The following is a 15,331-nucleotide window of genomic DNA, read 5'->3' on the forward strand; positions in this document are numbered from 1 at the left end:
TCGTGGTCAACTAACAAACTGACCTGTTAACCACATTCCAAGGCCCTGTAGACTAGAGTGGGAAAAGGGCAAGCACAGTTGGACTGCAGGATTCCTTTCCTGCCTTTGAATAAAGCAGATGCTGCCACCTAGTGGCTGGTGGTTTTGTTATTAGTAATACTCTCACGTTTGATTTGTTGTACCTGATTAGTCTGTAATTTAGTCTATACGATAAAGCTATTTCCTACTGCAGTCCGAAAACTGGATGCTGGCATTCCAGAATGCTAAGTCGGTAGCTAGGTCTGGGGGAATATTGGTGAAATCACACTGAGCCTTACGACCCAATCAAAATCATGGATAGCACAGGGACAATCGGGTAAAGACTACAACCAGTTGTTTACAGACGAGTTGGTAAAAAAATATGATCCAAAAAGCCAATCTGGTTCAAGTGTGTTCTGCCATATCAGGTAACCAGGTAAGTCATTACATTTATTTCACAGCAAACAAACAGCAATTCTTTTTTAATTCTGACAAAACTTTTTTTTTGCAGATTATATAACATTTTAAAGAACTCAATCTTCTAGTTTTTCTAGCATGTCCATGTCTTCTGGGTCAAGGTACTTAATGGAGGTCTCTGAAAGAGAAAAATAAGTTATTTTCTAACTGATCTTTTTGGAAAGGAGATGTTGTGAGGGGAGCAGTATTTACACACTTTTATCCTACCGTATGTGAACAAGCTAACACCATGTTGTGAAGACACAAACAGAATAGATTTTTTAAAAGGCAGACATTCTTAATTTCGTCCATGGCCCGTTCTGCACACGCTAGATACTGTGCTTTCAATGCACTTTTTAAGTAGATTTTCCTGTTTTGCACAGGAAAATCCAGCAGCAAAAGTACACTGAAAGTGCATTACCAGTGTGTGCAGAATGGGCCCATGTCCTTTTTGAAGTGAGGCCTCCAGAACTGCACAGACATGTGGTCTGATCAATGCAGTATAAAGTGGGCTGACATCTTGAAGTTTTAATGCACTGCCTCAGTTGATACAGACAAGCCTGCATTTGCCACCTTTACTGCCACATCACACTGTCTGCTCACATTTAGCTTACAGTCCACAAGTACCCCAAGATCTCATTCACACACACCCTTCTACCCAGAAGTGTATTTCCTATCCAGTATGCACGCCTCATTTTTATGACTTGTACTTCCTAGGCAAAATCATCCACCCTCATATACAAAGGAGTCAGACCAGATGACTCACTAATTCAAATCAGATACTTACAGCAAATACTTTTGAACCCAGCCAATTCCTATGTAGGCCAAATGACTGACAGCTAGGCCAGTCACCCTTCAGGTGGTGCCTGGAGATCTCCCAGAATTACTAATAATCTCCCAACTACACAGGCTAGCTCTCCTGGAGAAGATGGCAGCTTCATTGAATAGCACTACACTCCGCTGAGGTCCTCCTTCCCCCCACCCTCCTGGACTCCACCCCTATCTCCAGCAACGCCTCAACCCGCAGTGGTCAGCCCAGGAGGTCCTCAGTGGAATGGATTAGCTCACCCACTGAATCCAATCTCTCTCTCTCTCTCTCTGATTCCTCGTAATTCTATTTCATGGAAATGAAGTCAGCTAGCTAACTCCCGTCCAAGCAAGGATTCACAACCCATCGAGGCGGGCTCAAAACCTGGTGCTCCACCCTGACAGGCACGGAAGCGACAGGATACTCACTGAAGTGCTCTTCAATCGTAAAGAGCAGCGGCAACTTATGCCTTTCGACCATGTTGAAGGCCACGCCTTTCTTGCCAAAGCGGCCTGCACGGCCTATGCGGTGAAGGTAAGTGTCGAAATCAGCAAGGTCTTCAAGGTCTGTGGGCAGGCTGAAGTTGACCACTATTGTGACCTGTTTCACGTCGATGCCTGCAGGAAGGTAGGAACGAGAAGGTAAGCGAGGTCTCCGAGCGCACACAAGCACACGCTGAGAGCAATTCATTCCGCACGGGCTTCCTGGATTCAGTTACCTCTGGCACAGACATTGGTTGTGATCAGGACTTTGTGCTTCCCCTCGCGAAATCGCTGGATGATGTCTGCCCGCTGCTCCACGGTAAGCTCCCCGCTTAAGAGGGAGACTTGGTGCCCGTCGTTCGTCAGCTGCAGAGCCAGCCATTTCGCGTTCTTACGGGTCTATGAAATGAACAACGGCAAGAAAAGACAGACACAAGATCAGAGACGCTGCTGACACTGAGACAGCCTGGTAACGCTGTGGCAGTCAAAGTTTAACAAAGCTTAACAGAAAAGGCACTAACTGACTTAAGCCAGTTTAATGGCAATTCTGTTTTCAGGTGAAGACAGACATTTTACAAGTTGACAACGTATAGCCACATGCAAGCCCAGCTATCTCTAAGATATGCAACTGCAATGACAGATAATCATATTTATGTGCACCATGCTGGGCCAACTATTACTTCTCCTCCAGAATTTCAAGTGTGCTATCTACCATTTTAAAGTATTCCACGCACGGGTTTACCCATTCATTCATTGTCTTATTAAAAGAAATCCAAGTGTTTTAATATTCTACATTCCTCTGGGAGGGCAGAAAGTGAGATCACAAGCCTCAGCCAATCAAAACTGAGACAGGAAGTGAGAACACAAGCCTCAGCCAATGAACACAGAGACAACTGACTTTTTAACTGCAGACACACAGAGCTACTTTTTCACAGCTCCAGTCTGGAGAGAAAATGGGTGATCTGGATTGAACAACTAAGATGGCATCACGCTCTGGCATGAACGGTGGTCAGCCTGGAGGTAGCTTTTGTCATATCAATACAAAGGAGATGTCCATGGTGGCACAAAGACAACTTCCTTGTATGGCCACTATGGACTGGCAGTCTTCTAGCAAAGGTTGGATACACACTTTTCTTGGATGCTTTGGGCTGATCCTGCGTAGAGCAGGGGGTTGGACTAGATGGCCTGAATGGCCCCTTCCAACTCTATGATTCTATGATTGTATGACTAGTAAGAAAAGTTGGCAATGTCCAGCTCTCTCACTACACGAAGCTGCCTTATACCGAATCAGACCCTTGCACAATTACTGTCAGTGCTACTCAGACAGGCAGTGGTCTTCCAAGGTCTCAGGCAGAGGTCTTTCACATCACCTGCTGCTAGAGCCTTTAACCGGAGACTGAACCTGGGACCTTCTGCAAACCAAGCAGAGGCTCTGCCACTGAACGACAGCCTCTCCCACCTTTAACATTGCTGTGAGAAATAGCCCTTGAAGAAGCCCTATCAAGTATGTGATCAAATGGGAAAAAGATACAATGATTTGCCCCCGCCACACACACTAACTTTATGGGTGTGCAACCACCATGCAACAAATTACATCCCTGTTGCCATGACGGTGACCCTCCCCTGCATCTATGTTTTGGCCCCTTTCAAGTTCGCTGAAAAAGCATAGAAATTTACCTGGCAAAAGATTATAGCCTGGCCGACAGTGATACTGCCATAGATATTGCACAGAGCTTTGTACTTATCTTCGTTATTCTCACACACAAAGTAGTACTGCCTGATATTGTCGAGAGTCAGCTCTTCTCGACGGAGCTTAATGACGTTGGGATCCGGTACAATGCGCTGTGCAAAGAGCAGCACAGGATCGTCAAATGTTGCTGAGAACAGAAGCATCTGGCAATCAGATGGTAACACCCTGAAAGAAAAAGCAATGGCTCGATTGCACACTACAGGGCCAGGAGAAGACTACATTTCATCCCCAAGTTACGTTCCTGAATCGTTTGCCAGCACTCATTATAATGAAGGGCCAGACTTGGCTCTGTCAATGAAGTGTAATCAGTAAGAGCAGTGGACTCTAATCTAGAGAACCGGATTTAATTCCCCACTCCTCCTCCATGTGAAGCCTGCTGGTGTCCTTGGGCCAGTCACGGTTCTCTCAGAGCTCTCTCAGCCCCACCTGCCTTGCAAAGTGTCTGCTGTGGGGAGGGGAAGGAAAAGCCATCGTAAACTACTTTGTGTCTCCTTATAAAGGGGGGTATTAAAAACCTGTTCTTCCTCCTCTGTTTTAGAGGCTACCAGGCAAGCGAGATTCAAAATACTCCTTTCCTTCCCCTCACTTGGTTCCTTCAAATGAATCAGAGCTCCAGCATCCACAAAATCCATAGCTGAAGATCAATACTTGAAACTAACAATGCCAGTCCCTTAGGAAACTAGTATTATAAAAGCCAAAGCTCAGAGGCTTCCATATAATGGAGGCTGGAGACACAATGCAAGCTCAAAGAGACTCATGGGCACTGTACTCATCTTTCTGGTTCTAATGTTTCCACATGAAAAGAAGGCTATGCACATTTGACAGAGTTTTTGGAATAATCTTCACCTGATACTATTAAAACTATCCAAAAACTTGACTAGACACTAAGCATTCATGATTTCAGAAAGGGAAGGGAAATAGGCCAAGTCCTTTATTTCAGCATTTCAGAACTAGGCTGATAAATTCACTGGAAATATACTGAGATTATGACTATCCACATCTGAAAAGTTCTGTTCAAAGTCCTTGTAAGAACTACTTTTTCTGTTTCTGTAGGACCTGCTTGCATACAGCAGCTTCTCTGCAGGGAAAAACTTCCACTGACATTCATGCAAAGGGTGCCATCTAAACTAAGCCCATCGCTACAGACTGGGCAGCAAGTTCTACCAATCAATTGTGCAGTGTTAAGTTCTTTAGTCAAAATCATATCCTGCCTTTCAGAAATACCCGCAAGGCAGCTTGGAATAAGAAAAACAGCTAACCAGATGCTTACCGCTGAATCCTGACACTCTGGTCCAAGAAGTTCTGTTTATTGATCATGACATCAGCTTCATCCAGCACAAACACGCGGATTTTCTTCACATCCAGAAGTTTTAGCTTGAAACACCAATCGAGGAGGGTCCCCGGCGTTCCGATTACTATTTGTTGTTCAATGACAGTTCCTCTTGGAACTGAGAGAGAAGCACACCCCTTTTTCCATGTTATCAAGTCTCAAGGGCATACTTACTACAATAAAAAGACTAAGGATGCAAGCAGTGTTATTTTTCTAAAGCAGTTAGTGGCATTTGCCTCTCCCTGCAGGATAAGCCTGCAACAAGGAAAGGGCAGAGGACTCAGCACTCCTGGCTGCAGGCACTTGTCTTAACCACATATAAATATGCCAAGTGGTGAAAAAAAGTATTTGTTAAAGGAGTTCAAAAGAGAGGGGCTACAGCTTGGAGGGGAAGATAACCATTTAACCTCTGTCTTTGAAATCTTTTTAAAGGGCTATATCAGGGGTAGTCAACCTGTGGTCCTCCAGATGTTCATGGACTACAATTCCCATGAGCCCCTGCCAGCAAACGCTGGCAGGGGCTCATGGGAATTGTAGTCCATGAGCATCTGGAGGACCACAGGTTGACTATGCCTGGGCTATATCAACACATTTGTACTGGCAGCTACAAGCACAGACAGCTTCAGGAGGGATGTGATCAGCCTTTCTCAACCTTTTTACTATTGAGAAACCCCTGAAACATTCTTCTGGCTTTGAGAAACCCCGGAAGTGATGTCAGCAGGCCACACCTTCCTGCTGCCATACTCCCAGGAGTCACATGTCACTAAAAGTGACATCATGCAGACATTCCCATTGGACACAACATCACCAGGCCACCAAAGATTTCTTGGTCAGGGCCTCCTCACCCCCTCCAGGCCCATCATTGGCCATTTTGGGGGAGTGGGCCAGTCGAAAGGACTATGTATGTTCATATCACCTGATAATTCTTTAATTTAAAAATATATAAAAATGAATTCTCCCACTCAATTTGCGAAACCCTTCCAGGGCTCTCAGGACACCCCAATGTTTTAGATAAACCTATGGAGTGGAGGTCCATCAATGGCTGTTAGTCACAAGGTATAGCTGGAACACTGTCTGGGGCAGCAATGCCCATATTTTTGGTCCTAGCTTGGGGGTAAGAACAGGAGGAGTGCTGGTGGACCTCTTGATGGCACCGGAGTTTTGGCCACTGTCTGACACAAGAGTGTTGGACTGGATGGGCCATTGGCCTGATTCAACAAAGCTTCTCATATGTTCTGATAGAACACACATCCAGCACTGACCCATAGGTGGTGACAACTCTCATACTACAAACATATATTATTGCAGTAACATTCAGCATGTTTCTAGGGTTAATTTAGATTTCTTCATGGCATGGCATGGGCAGAAGTGCTATGAAAAAAGGAAAAGCTGATCTCACAACATATAATGGCAGGATGTACTTGGTAAAAATTTACTAAGTAGAAAAAACAACCACAGTTAAAGCAAATTTGGAGGGGAAGCCTATGAATAAACGTTTAAACATTAAGCAACAAAATGCGCTTAAAGGATACTTACGTCTGTTTCCTCGGACAGCATAAATAACACCAATATTTACACAGAACTTTCCCATCTTCTCAACTACCTGTCCTGTTTGCACAGCCAGTTCAAAGGTGGGACTTAAGCAGAGGCACTTTAGGATGAGACAATAAAGATGGACTGAGATGAATGCTTGGGATGTTTGAGCAGCAACATTTTAGGCACAACACAAGACAGCAACTGCAAATGCAATCCATGGGTACTTTTTCACTGAATTGATTTTCCACCCTCCCTGAGACAAGAATTTATACAGGTACAACTGTTGGAAAATCACTCCCATGTTATTTTGAACATGGGTATGGACTGAACAAGCAATATTATTTTAATATTGTCTGGCCAGGAGCACAGGGGAAATATGTGTACTTATGTCTGTAACCTCAAAAGGAAAACACCTGAGGACCAAACTAGCCTACATGTGACATGAGGTGGGTCCTGACCATTTGCATCTAAATGTAATGTCTGGGAACCTATTTTATTAAAATTTTATACTGCCCTTCCCTCATGGGCTCAGAGCAGTTTACGACATATATAATAAAACAAAGTCACAATCTTAAAAATTGTTAAAATAATTGTTAAAATGATTACGATTATTACAGCTACAAAATCCTGTCATTATATTCTTGGCACTAGTTCACATTTGCTTAGCAGCGTATGCCTTAGGAATAGGGAGTGGAAAGATGGTAAAGTACCTGTGGCAGTGTTTTAATCCTGTCTATCAATGTATCTAAGTGTGTGTTTGGGAGACCAGTATCTTCGGTGTTTTGTGGGCCTCAACCATGTGCTCCCAGATGCTTTGGGGCCTGATTTGGCCGGGGAAAATGTGATGAGGGGAGGAGAGACTTCGGCCTTCCCTCCTGTACCATTTTCCTGAACCAAAATGGCCAGAGGGGAAGTGTTTGTTCCACTTTGGGTCTTTTGTTTATCAACCCAAATTTCTGGAAAACAGTGGAAGAGTGAAAGCCAAAGCACTTCCTGTTTTGTCCTCCTGAGCCAAACTGGATCCTGAGCCAAACTTGGGAAAATTTGTGTCCCAGAGTTATCTGAGATTGCAAGTTGGACCCATCACCAAGTCAATGAATGCAGTTATGCCCCTTAGCACTCTCATAGATCTTCCGCTACTTTCACACGACAATGACTCATCATTCTACATTCATGAACAGAGTCTACATAGGACTTTCTGGTGTACTTTCCACCCCAAGATTGGAGCTAAGGTTGAAAAGGGCTTCTCTTGCCCCCACCCCACCCCCATGAGCTACATCATGCCTTTGCCTCGAAGCCCATACTAGAGTGCTTCTCCTTTGGCACCACCTCTGCATACTTTGCCTGGGAGAGCAGGGCAGGACTGGGGGTAGGCAGAAGCAGGCAGGGTGGATGGTAGGTAGGTAGCATAGGAATTGGTGGACAATTGACAAGTGCCAAGAGAAGAGGTTCCAAGGAAAGGGGAGAGAAAGGGAGCAATTCGCAGTCAAACCTTGGTCAATGTGTGGCATACAGAAGGGAGAAATCCCTTTCCTAGTCTCTTTCGCCAGCTTAGTGTATTCACCAAGCTGATAAAGAACATGGGGGGGGGGGGGTTTGACAGACACAAGGGGGTGGCTGCTGTAAAACAGTGCCATTGTGGGTGAAGAGGTCTGAACATTCTAACCTGTCCATACACAACAGCATGAAAATCTGTTTTGACTGCCATCTTCCAAGAAAGATTGTAACATAGGTTTGGGAAACTATGAAACGACTGCAGTTTGGAGCAACTCAGCTCCCAAGTTATTTATTTATATATTTTTAATTTATTTTATTAGATTGGCAATGCCTGCAAACCATCACCAACTTATGTTGATATTTTACCTGTGGAAATCTTTCTGCTGGATTTACTCTGCTCAACATAGCCAAGGCAAAAGCAGCTGTTTTACCAGTCCCTGACTGGCTCTGAGCAATAAGATTTTGTGGTCTGAAATATAGAGATAAGCTTGCATCAATGCCAACAGATAACAATCATTCAAGGGAGCCAGTGAGAACCTGGATTCTTTTGGGCTGGGGAGGGGGGGGGAGGATCAAAAAGTATCCCCAAACAAAACAGAAATGGAACAACAGGAACACAAAATCAACCGTCATAAAGAGACAAAAGCAAAAAATAAATACAAAATTGTAGAGAAAGGGGTTAAACAGCACAACACAGAGGGGCTGTGGCTCAGTAGTAGCACATCTGCTTGGCTTGCAAAAGGTCCCAGGTTCAGTCCCAGACATCTCCATTTTTTTTAAAGGACCAGGCAGTAGGTGATGTCAAAGTCCTCTGACCTGAAATCCTGAAGAGCCACTGTTAATCTGAGTGGGTAGTACTGACATCAATGGACCAATGGTCCGATTCAGTATAAGGTAGGTTCAAAAAAACTTACGGGTCAGCTAGCATCATCGGAAGAGCAGTCTCTTGTATTTTGGATGGTCTGTTAAAGCCCATACTATAAATTCCTTGTAATAGCTCATCTTTTCTGTTAAATGCGAGACAAAGTAGTTTTTATTAACAAGATGTTAAGAAATCCAAATAAAACTGAGATCATGATTTTGAACTTAAACTTTCCTGACATCAAAACCAGGTATGACAATGATGCCAGCTACCACCTCTGTACTACAGAACAGCCAGAAAATATTTAATTTCATACAGTCAGTATGAAGCCAACTATTAGTTTTAGATACACCCACCCCTGTGCATCCTGCCTTCCTTGCTGAGATTCCAGGAGGCTTCTGATCAGAATTGGGTTTGATTCCCCACTCCTCCCCATGAAGCCAGCTGGGTGACCTTGAGCCATACACAGTTCTCTGAGAGCTCTCTCAGCCCCACCTACCTCACAGGGTGTCTGTTGTGGGGAGAGGAAAGGGAAGGTGATCGTACGGCTCTGGGTAAAAAAAGTGGGGTATAAAAAACTCTTGTTCTTCCAGCATGGGGACATCAAGCAAACAATGCCACACAAGTACTAAAATGGCTTCTCAGTTTATGGAAGTCATGGAAGCTTGCTGGGCAATGGCGGCCAATCATAAAAACTCAGCCACTCTCGGCCTAACCTATCTCACTGGCATTTAGTGAGGAACAAGCACATGTGAGGAGAACACCAGAAGTCACTTACAATTCCTATTATGGAGAAAGGCAGATTATAAATTAAATAAACCCTTGTACTATTTGGGATAAATAAAATATTTTCCCTAGCTGAAGCAGGCAAGTACTTTTATTCTTGCCTTGTTCCAGAGGATGACATAATTTACTAACCTGAAACTTTTGTACATTCTGCTAAAAACAATCCTTTCCTCACCACCAGATGCTTTGAATTGTAGTCCCCAGTTCCTTTTGCTCTGTATCTGGCTTGTTACAATACTGAAGGGTTTATATAAATCTATGAAAGGTCTTGGCAAATTTTCTCTGGCTCTAGAAGCCAGCCCAAAAATTCAGGAGAATGGTTGATTTTATTTTTTAGCCTTCAGGGTTTCGTATGCTAATGACAAGATTTTCTAATTGCTGCTACCACAAAACCAAATCCTAACCTCTTCACAGTTTCTCATAATTGTATTAAGACTGTGCCAAAAGTGTTGTAGTGTATAAATAAATACAGGAGTAACTCTGGTTATCTTCAACATGTGGTTGTCATCAACCCTAGCTTAACTTCTCAGTTTTTCATAATTCCCTTATTGCTTATAAAAAGCTCAGTTTAATTAAATACTGGAAAGAGAGTAGAAAACAGCCTATTAAGAAATGAATTTGTGCGGCACCATTGAATGGTGCAAAGTTCACAGGTAAACAAGCAGAACAAGAACTTCATGGACATTATTTTTGTGTCCTACAATAAAACCCTGATGTGAAATGTCAAGCTTTGGGTTTGACCCAAACATCTATTTCACTCAATCTTAGCCAACTCTCCTCCTTATTATAGTCCTCATTTCATGTTGCTTTTGTCCATACAGGTCCCATGATCCCAAAGAGAGCCTTCATGGTGGTCAAACTGGCCTCTTCCTCCCTTTTTAACTAATGAGAGAACTAAGTGGATTGAATCCTCTGTATTTCCACTGGAAATTGCTTAGAGGAGCTACAATAACATCACTGCTGAAAGTAGAAGAGCTGTTTTTTAATACCCCACTTTTCACTACCCAAAGGAGTCCCAAAGTGGCCTACAAACTTTCCCTTTCTCTCCCCACAACAAACATGCCTGTGAGGTAGGTAGGGCTGAGAGAGCTCTAATAGGAACTGCTCTGAGATAACAGCCCTAAGAGAACTCTGACTAGCGCAAGGCCACCCTGCTGGCTGTATGTAGAGGAGTGAGGAATCAAGCCCAGTTATCTAGGACTTGTTGAGCCTTGATCTATGATGTAAGCTAATCTGTTGGTTGCTAAAATAAAACAAAATGCAGAGAAATGGCATTTGCTGCAAAGAAATTGGCATACAGGACAGACTGATATTTAACTTTAAATATGTATAGTCAGAGACTTCAAGTACAGTTGTGCTAATACATTTCACCATGATTACATGAATGTTGTATGTGCTACCCTTGTTGAAAAGCCATAAAAATATTAAAGAAGAATGGGGCAAGATCTATTGTGCAGGAGGTTGGCAGGAGGGAACAAAAATAAGCAGCAAAGGAGAAGCAATTTGGGTCAACACAAGTAAGGCAGAGTAGGCCAGTAAGCCTTTAAAGTGACAGATAGCATAAAATCAGAAACAATGCTGAGCAGAGTTTTCAAAGGTGCAAGGAAAACTCATCATTCAAAACACTAGGTACTGGATATAAAAATTCTCTAGTGAATTACCAGGGCTGGTTTAAATTTCTGACTAGCTCAATTAAGGCCCCTCACTGCCCAAGGACATTTGCAGACATTGCGTTATATACTTTATAGTGACTCACAGACGCAGTTCTTCAAATGTTTTTACAGAAAACAGCGGTGACTTGGGATCACGCTGAAGAACTTCTACATTGTTGTTGGAGTCCACGAGGGATCTTCTGATCAACTTGTTTAAGAGTGAGGTTTCTGCTAAACTCGCTGCATAATGTAAATAGGAGACCAAAATCAGAATGTTCACTACTTTGAATCAAGCATTTAGAACTAAGCTTCCATAGGCATGCAGGCTATAAAACAAGATACAAAGTGCCTCTATAGTTGGTATAGCCTATACTGCAAGAATTTGTTGCAAGGACAGCAAATTATGACTGTCAAAAGTCCCATAATACATTTCTTAATGCTGAACCCTCCTCAGGCATCCTAATGGACAAAAATTTATCTCACACAGCATTCTATGATTCTTCACCAACTCCAGATTGACCCACATACCTAATGGCTCTCTGGATGCAAAAGCTAAGAAGCAACATGAGGTTCAACAGCGGTGGGGAGGGAGTTGTCTTGAAATCACAGCTGCTGCAAATTTGTTTCCACATTGAGATTTTCACTTGTGCTTTCCACTTGCACCCAACCCCATACTTATGGTAGGCTTTTTACCCATTTTTAAAAGGAGAAAAGAATCAGTAATAGGAATACTTTGAGTGTTTTAATCTGTTTTGGGTACAATCTTCTCAAAAAGAACCAGGTAAAATCCAGACGTTTGGTGAATATGTAACAAGCTCTGCAAGTCCAAATACAAAACCATGCCATTAGGGAGCACAGAGCAGGATCACCATACTTTTTGTCTCAGCAAGAGTTTGAACCGAAGTTCTCCTGGGTCAACTCTTGATACTTTATTCACTGTGTTGCAATGGTGCAGGTGGTGGAAAGTGCTGCCAAATCAGTCAATTTATGACAACCAGGTAGAATTTTTAAGGTGTCCAGAGGTGGCTTGCCACTGCTGCTTCTATGTTCTGCTCCTCCACTAGCCTGACCCTTTATTTTTCAATGTAAATGCACCTCCACAGAAACAATTCTTAAAATCATGTGAACCTCTGTCTGTACTCTAATAGTGCCCCAGCAACAGTTTATTAATTCAGTAAGAAAACAAAGTTACTGCAGCATTGGTTGTCCTACCTCGATCGTCGCCTTCATCCCCATTTGCTTTGTTGCTGGAATCTCTCCTTCCTTTAACAAAAAGATTTAAAGGACAGTTATACAAGACTGTCTTATAAAGGAGATCTAAACTATATTCCAGAAGCTCCCCCCCCCTCCAGTAGTGGTCATGAATAAATATATTTATAAACCAACTCAGGTAGATGACAATAAAGCCATAAAAGAGCACCCTCCTGATATACATAGATGATTTTAAATGCAGTGCATTAATATTCACTATCAAAAGGGAGGGCATCAAATCTAGAAATACAGTGTCTAAGCCAGTGATTCCCAACCAGGGGTTCACATGTTGTGTGTGTTTTTAAAAAAAATACAATATCAAGTTTTGGGCAGTTTTGTGAGATGCATAAATATTTATCTGATCTCACCCTTCTTTTTATTATTAGCAATGGGTCCATAAGCTATCTACTGCATAGCAAGAGAAACAAAAGAAATGCTCAAAGTATATAATCACTGTATTTGCTCTGTATCTTGCCCATTGAGATATCCAAGGCTGTCAAACAAAACTGTTGTATAGCCCTAACAGGCAGGAGAAACTCAGTTACTTCTTTACCTGAAGCAGTGAAATGTTGAGTAGTCTCACATGATCTGCTGAGCTGGAAGACAGAAGGAGTAATAAATTTGACTAGGCTAAATTAAAACATTTTGTGCCCAAGGCTTAGTACTGACGACATGTGACCCTGTCAAATCCAACTAGAGTAAAATAGTCATGGATCTCTACTTGTTCCTTCTAATAGCAAATTTCACAGCCAAATGGCTATCAATAAGATGGTGTAAAGAGGTTGCCCAGAAGGGCTTCCGCATACTCAGGCAATACCCAAATAAGTGGGGAAGAAATAAGTTTGTGAATTAAGATGAGAGCACCTCTGTATGACAAGGGATAAGCAAGCTCGCTGCATACAAACACAGAAAGTTAAAGACAATTGATGGAGAGGAGGAACCAAAGGGAAAATAGAGGGTCAGGCTCCTAAAAGTTGACTGCAGCTGTTAGATATGAAGCACACATTCTTCTCAACTCTCCCACACAGTAGAAAGAAGGGCATCTAAATTACCATCTCTTGCACTACAGCACTCAGCTCAGGAGTAGGCTTTATCTGTCTAGATATATAGGCCACCTCTTCCGATAAAAGTATGAGGAATTATTACTGAATGCCTCCCACATCACAAATACAATTTTTTTAAATAATCTGAGGTGCACATTCAAGCAAGATCTTCGTATGCCACAGTCGTCCATCGTGTGCCACTTTTTAATGGCATGGGAAGAAGTCTGGGACTTTATCTTCAAGCAAGGTTGCCAACTCTGGGTTTGCGAGAAATTGCAGATTTAAGGGTGGGACTTAAGAGTGGGGAAGAACCTTGGCAAGCCCACCTTCCAAAGCAACCATTTCCTTCAGGAGAAGTGAAATAAATGTTTTAAATAAATAAATGTGTCAGGTAGAAATGTAATTCCTTCTGCATCCCCCAACTTGTATTTTCTAATACAGTCAAGGGAAACAATATCCTGCCAACCACCACACAATTGGATGGCAAGTCACCAGAGGGACAACCTTCTATCAAACCAGGGGGTAGTCATTACGCAATAAAAACTGTTGTAAAATACAACCAGGAACTGCAATCCCGTGGCTAAATGGGTGCACGGCTAATTATTTACTTTTATTATGTTATGTTGTTAAATTGTGCTCTTACCCATCCTAAGCAACATGGAAGGGCAGGCTAAAATAATGTTTAGTATTATTATTAAAATCACTGATATTAATATTGTTTTAATAGCCTATGGCACAACATATTGTTTTAGCAGCATATCATAAATATTTATACTGCTCTAAGACACTACAGCCACATTTTATTTATTTATTTAAATTTATATACCGCCCTCCCCGAAGGCTCAGGGAAATAATATATTTCATTTATTACATGAAATATATACAAAACACCATACTGCAGGGGTAGTCAAACTGCGGCCCTCCAGATGTCCATGGACCACAATTCCCAGAAGCCCATGCAAGCGGATGCTGGCAGGGGCTTCTGGGAATTGTAGTCCATGGACATCTGGAGGGCCGCAGTTTGACTACCCCTGCTATACGGCATCTCATAAAAACATCTCGCCCTGTTGGTCCACTGCTGTTAAGCAAAAAGGATGGGTGATAGTAAAAAATAACATTTAAAAGGGGCTTCTAAAAAAAAAAAAACACAGAACTCGGAGCAAGATACAAGAAGCAAGGGAGGTGAACGCATTTTTAGGCTACTTGCATGAAACAGAGAAGAGATCTGGAGGAGGGGGACAGTGAGGCTTCCCTGATTCTTTTGGAGCCCCAAAACTGAGGCAACTGACATTTTTTAAAGTCGCGTTTTTAAACCTCCGGGTCAGTTGGAGCGGCGTTTGTGAGCCTGCTGGGCCGCTACGAGGGCGGGGAAGGCGGCCGGGTCGCGCCCCCCTTCCCCCTGGAGCCCCCCATCCCTTCTTACGCTCTGAGGCAAGCCGCGGGAATCCCTCGCGGGGACCCCCACCAGCCCCTTCGCCAAACGCCGGTTCCGCGGCCACATCCCCGCGGGCCACGTGAGGCGCCTCCACCGAGCACGAGACCACGCCGAACCCGCAGCCAGCCGCGTGCCTCGCGCGTGCAGTTGAGGCAGGGGGCGGGGCCTCGGCGTGCAGGTTCATTTCCCGCTCGTGGGGCGCGGTTGCCGCGGAGAGCGCAGGCGCCTGGCCGCGAGACCTTTTGCATGGCGCGTCGGAGCGCCTGGAAAGCGGGGCCGTTTCTCCGCAGGGCTGCTTTGGGGGTCCCCGAAGCACTTGCGCCGGTGTATAATAATATATATTTAAGTGCATTGGTCTTCGTGCTGGCCTTAAGTCAGCCCTGCTGGGTCTCGGCCGCGGGCTGTCTGGTTCACAGAGCGCCGGG

General features: G+C 43.6%; 1 protein-coding gene across 2 annotated transcripts; it reads right to left on the bottom strand.

Annotated features, from left to right (window-relative positions):
* Nucleotides 1–414: 414 nt before the first annotated feature.
* DDX25 (DEAD-box helicase 25) lies at nucleotides 415–15,069 on the bottom strand. 2 transcript variants are annotated; one of them, XM_077306338.1, is made up of 12 exons: nucleotides 14,895–15,069; nucleotides 12,982–13,024; nucleotides 12,390–12,440; nucleotides 11,282–11,417; nucleotides 8,792–8,884; nucleotides 8,244–8,346; nucleotides 6,381–6,495; nucleotides 4,785–4,962; nucleotides 3,442–3,679; nucleotides 2,001–2,163; nucleotides 1,711–1,899; nucleotides 415–613 (listed from the first exon to the last, which is right to left on the bottom strand). In XM_077306338.1, the coding sequence occupies exons 1-12, from the start codon at nucleotides 14,970–14,972 to the stop codon at nucleotides 552–554; spliced, it is 1,449 nt and encodes a 482-aa protein (XP_077162453.1). In that variant the 5' UTR covers nucleotides 14,973–15,069; the 3' UTR covers nucleotides 415–551. The 2 variants fall into 2 exon arrangements, with proteins under 2 accessions (XP_077162453.1, XP_077162454.1); XM_077306339.1 differs by lacking the exon at nucleotides 14,895–15,069 and adding an exon at nucleotides 14,761–14,890.
* Between the last annotated feature and the right edge of the window lie 262 nt (nucleotides 15,070–15,331).

The sequence above is a fragment of the Paroedura picta genome, chromosome 12 (genome assembly GCF_049243985.1).
Source record: "Paroedura picta isolate Pp20150507F chromosome 12, Ppicta_v3.0, whole genome shotgun sequence".
Lineage (NCBI taxonomy): Eukaryota > Metazoa > Chordata > Lepidosauria > Squamata > Gekkonidae > Paroedura > Paroedura picta.

Coding starts and splice junctions, on each gene's coding strand:
- DDX25 (XM_077306338.1), bottom strand. CDS start 14,972: ATGTGGCCGCGGAACCGGCGTTTGGCGAAGGGGCTGGTGGGGGTCCCC. Junction 11,418..12,389: donor GGATGAAGGCGACGATCGAG/GTAGGACAACCA, acceptor TACATTATGCAG/CGAGTTTAGCAGAAACCTCA. Junction 8,347..8,791: donor CCGATGATGCTAGCTGACCC/GTAAGTTTTTTT, acceptor TCTATATTTCAG/ACCACAAAATCTTATTGCTC.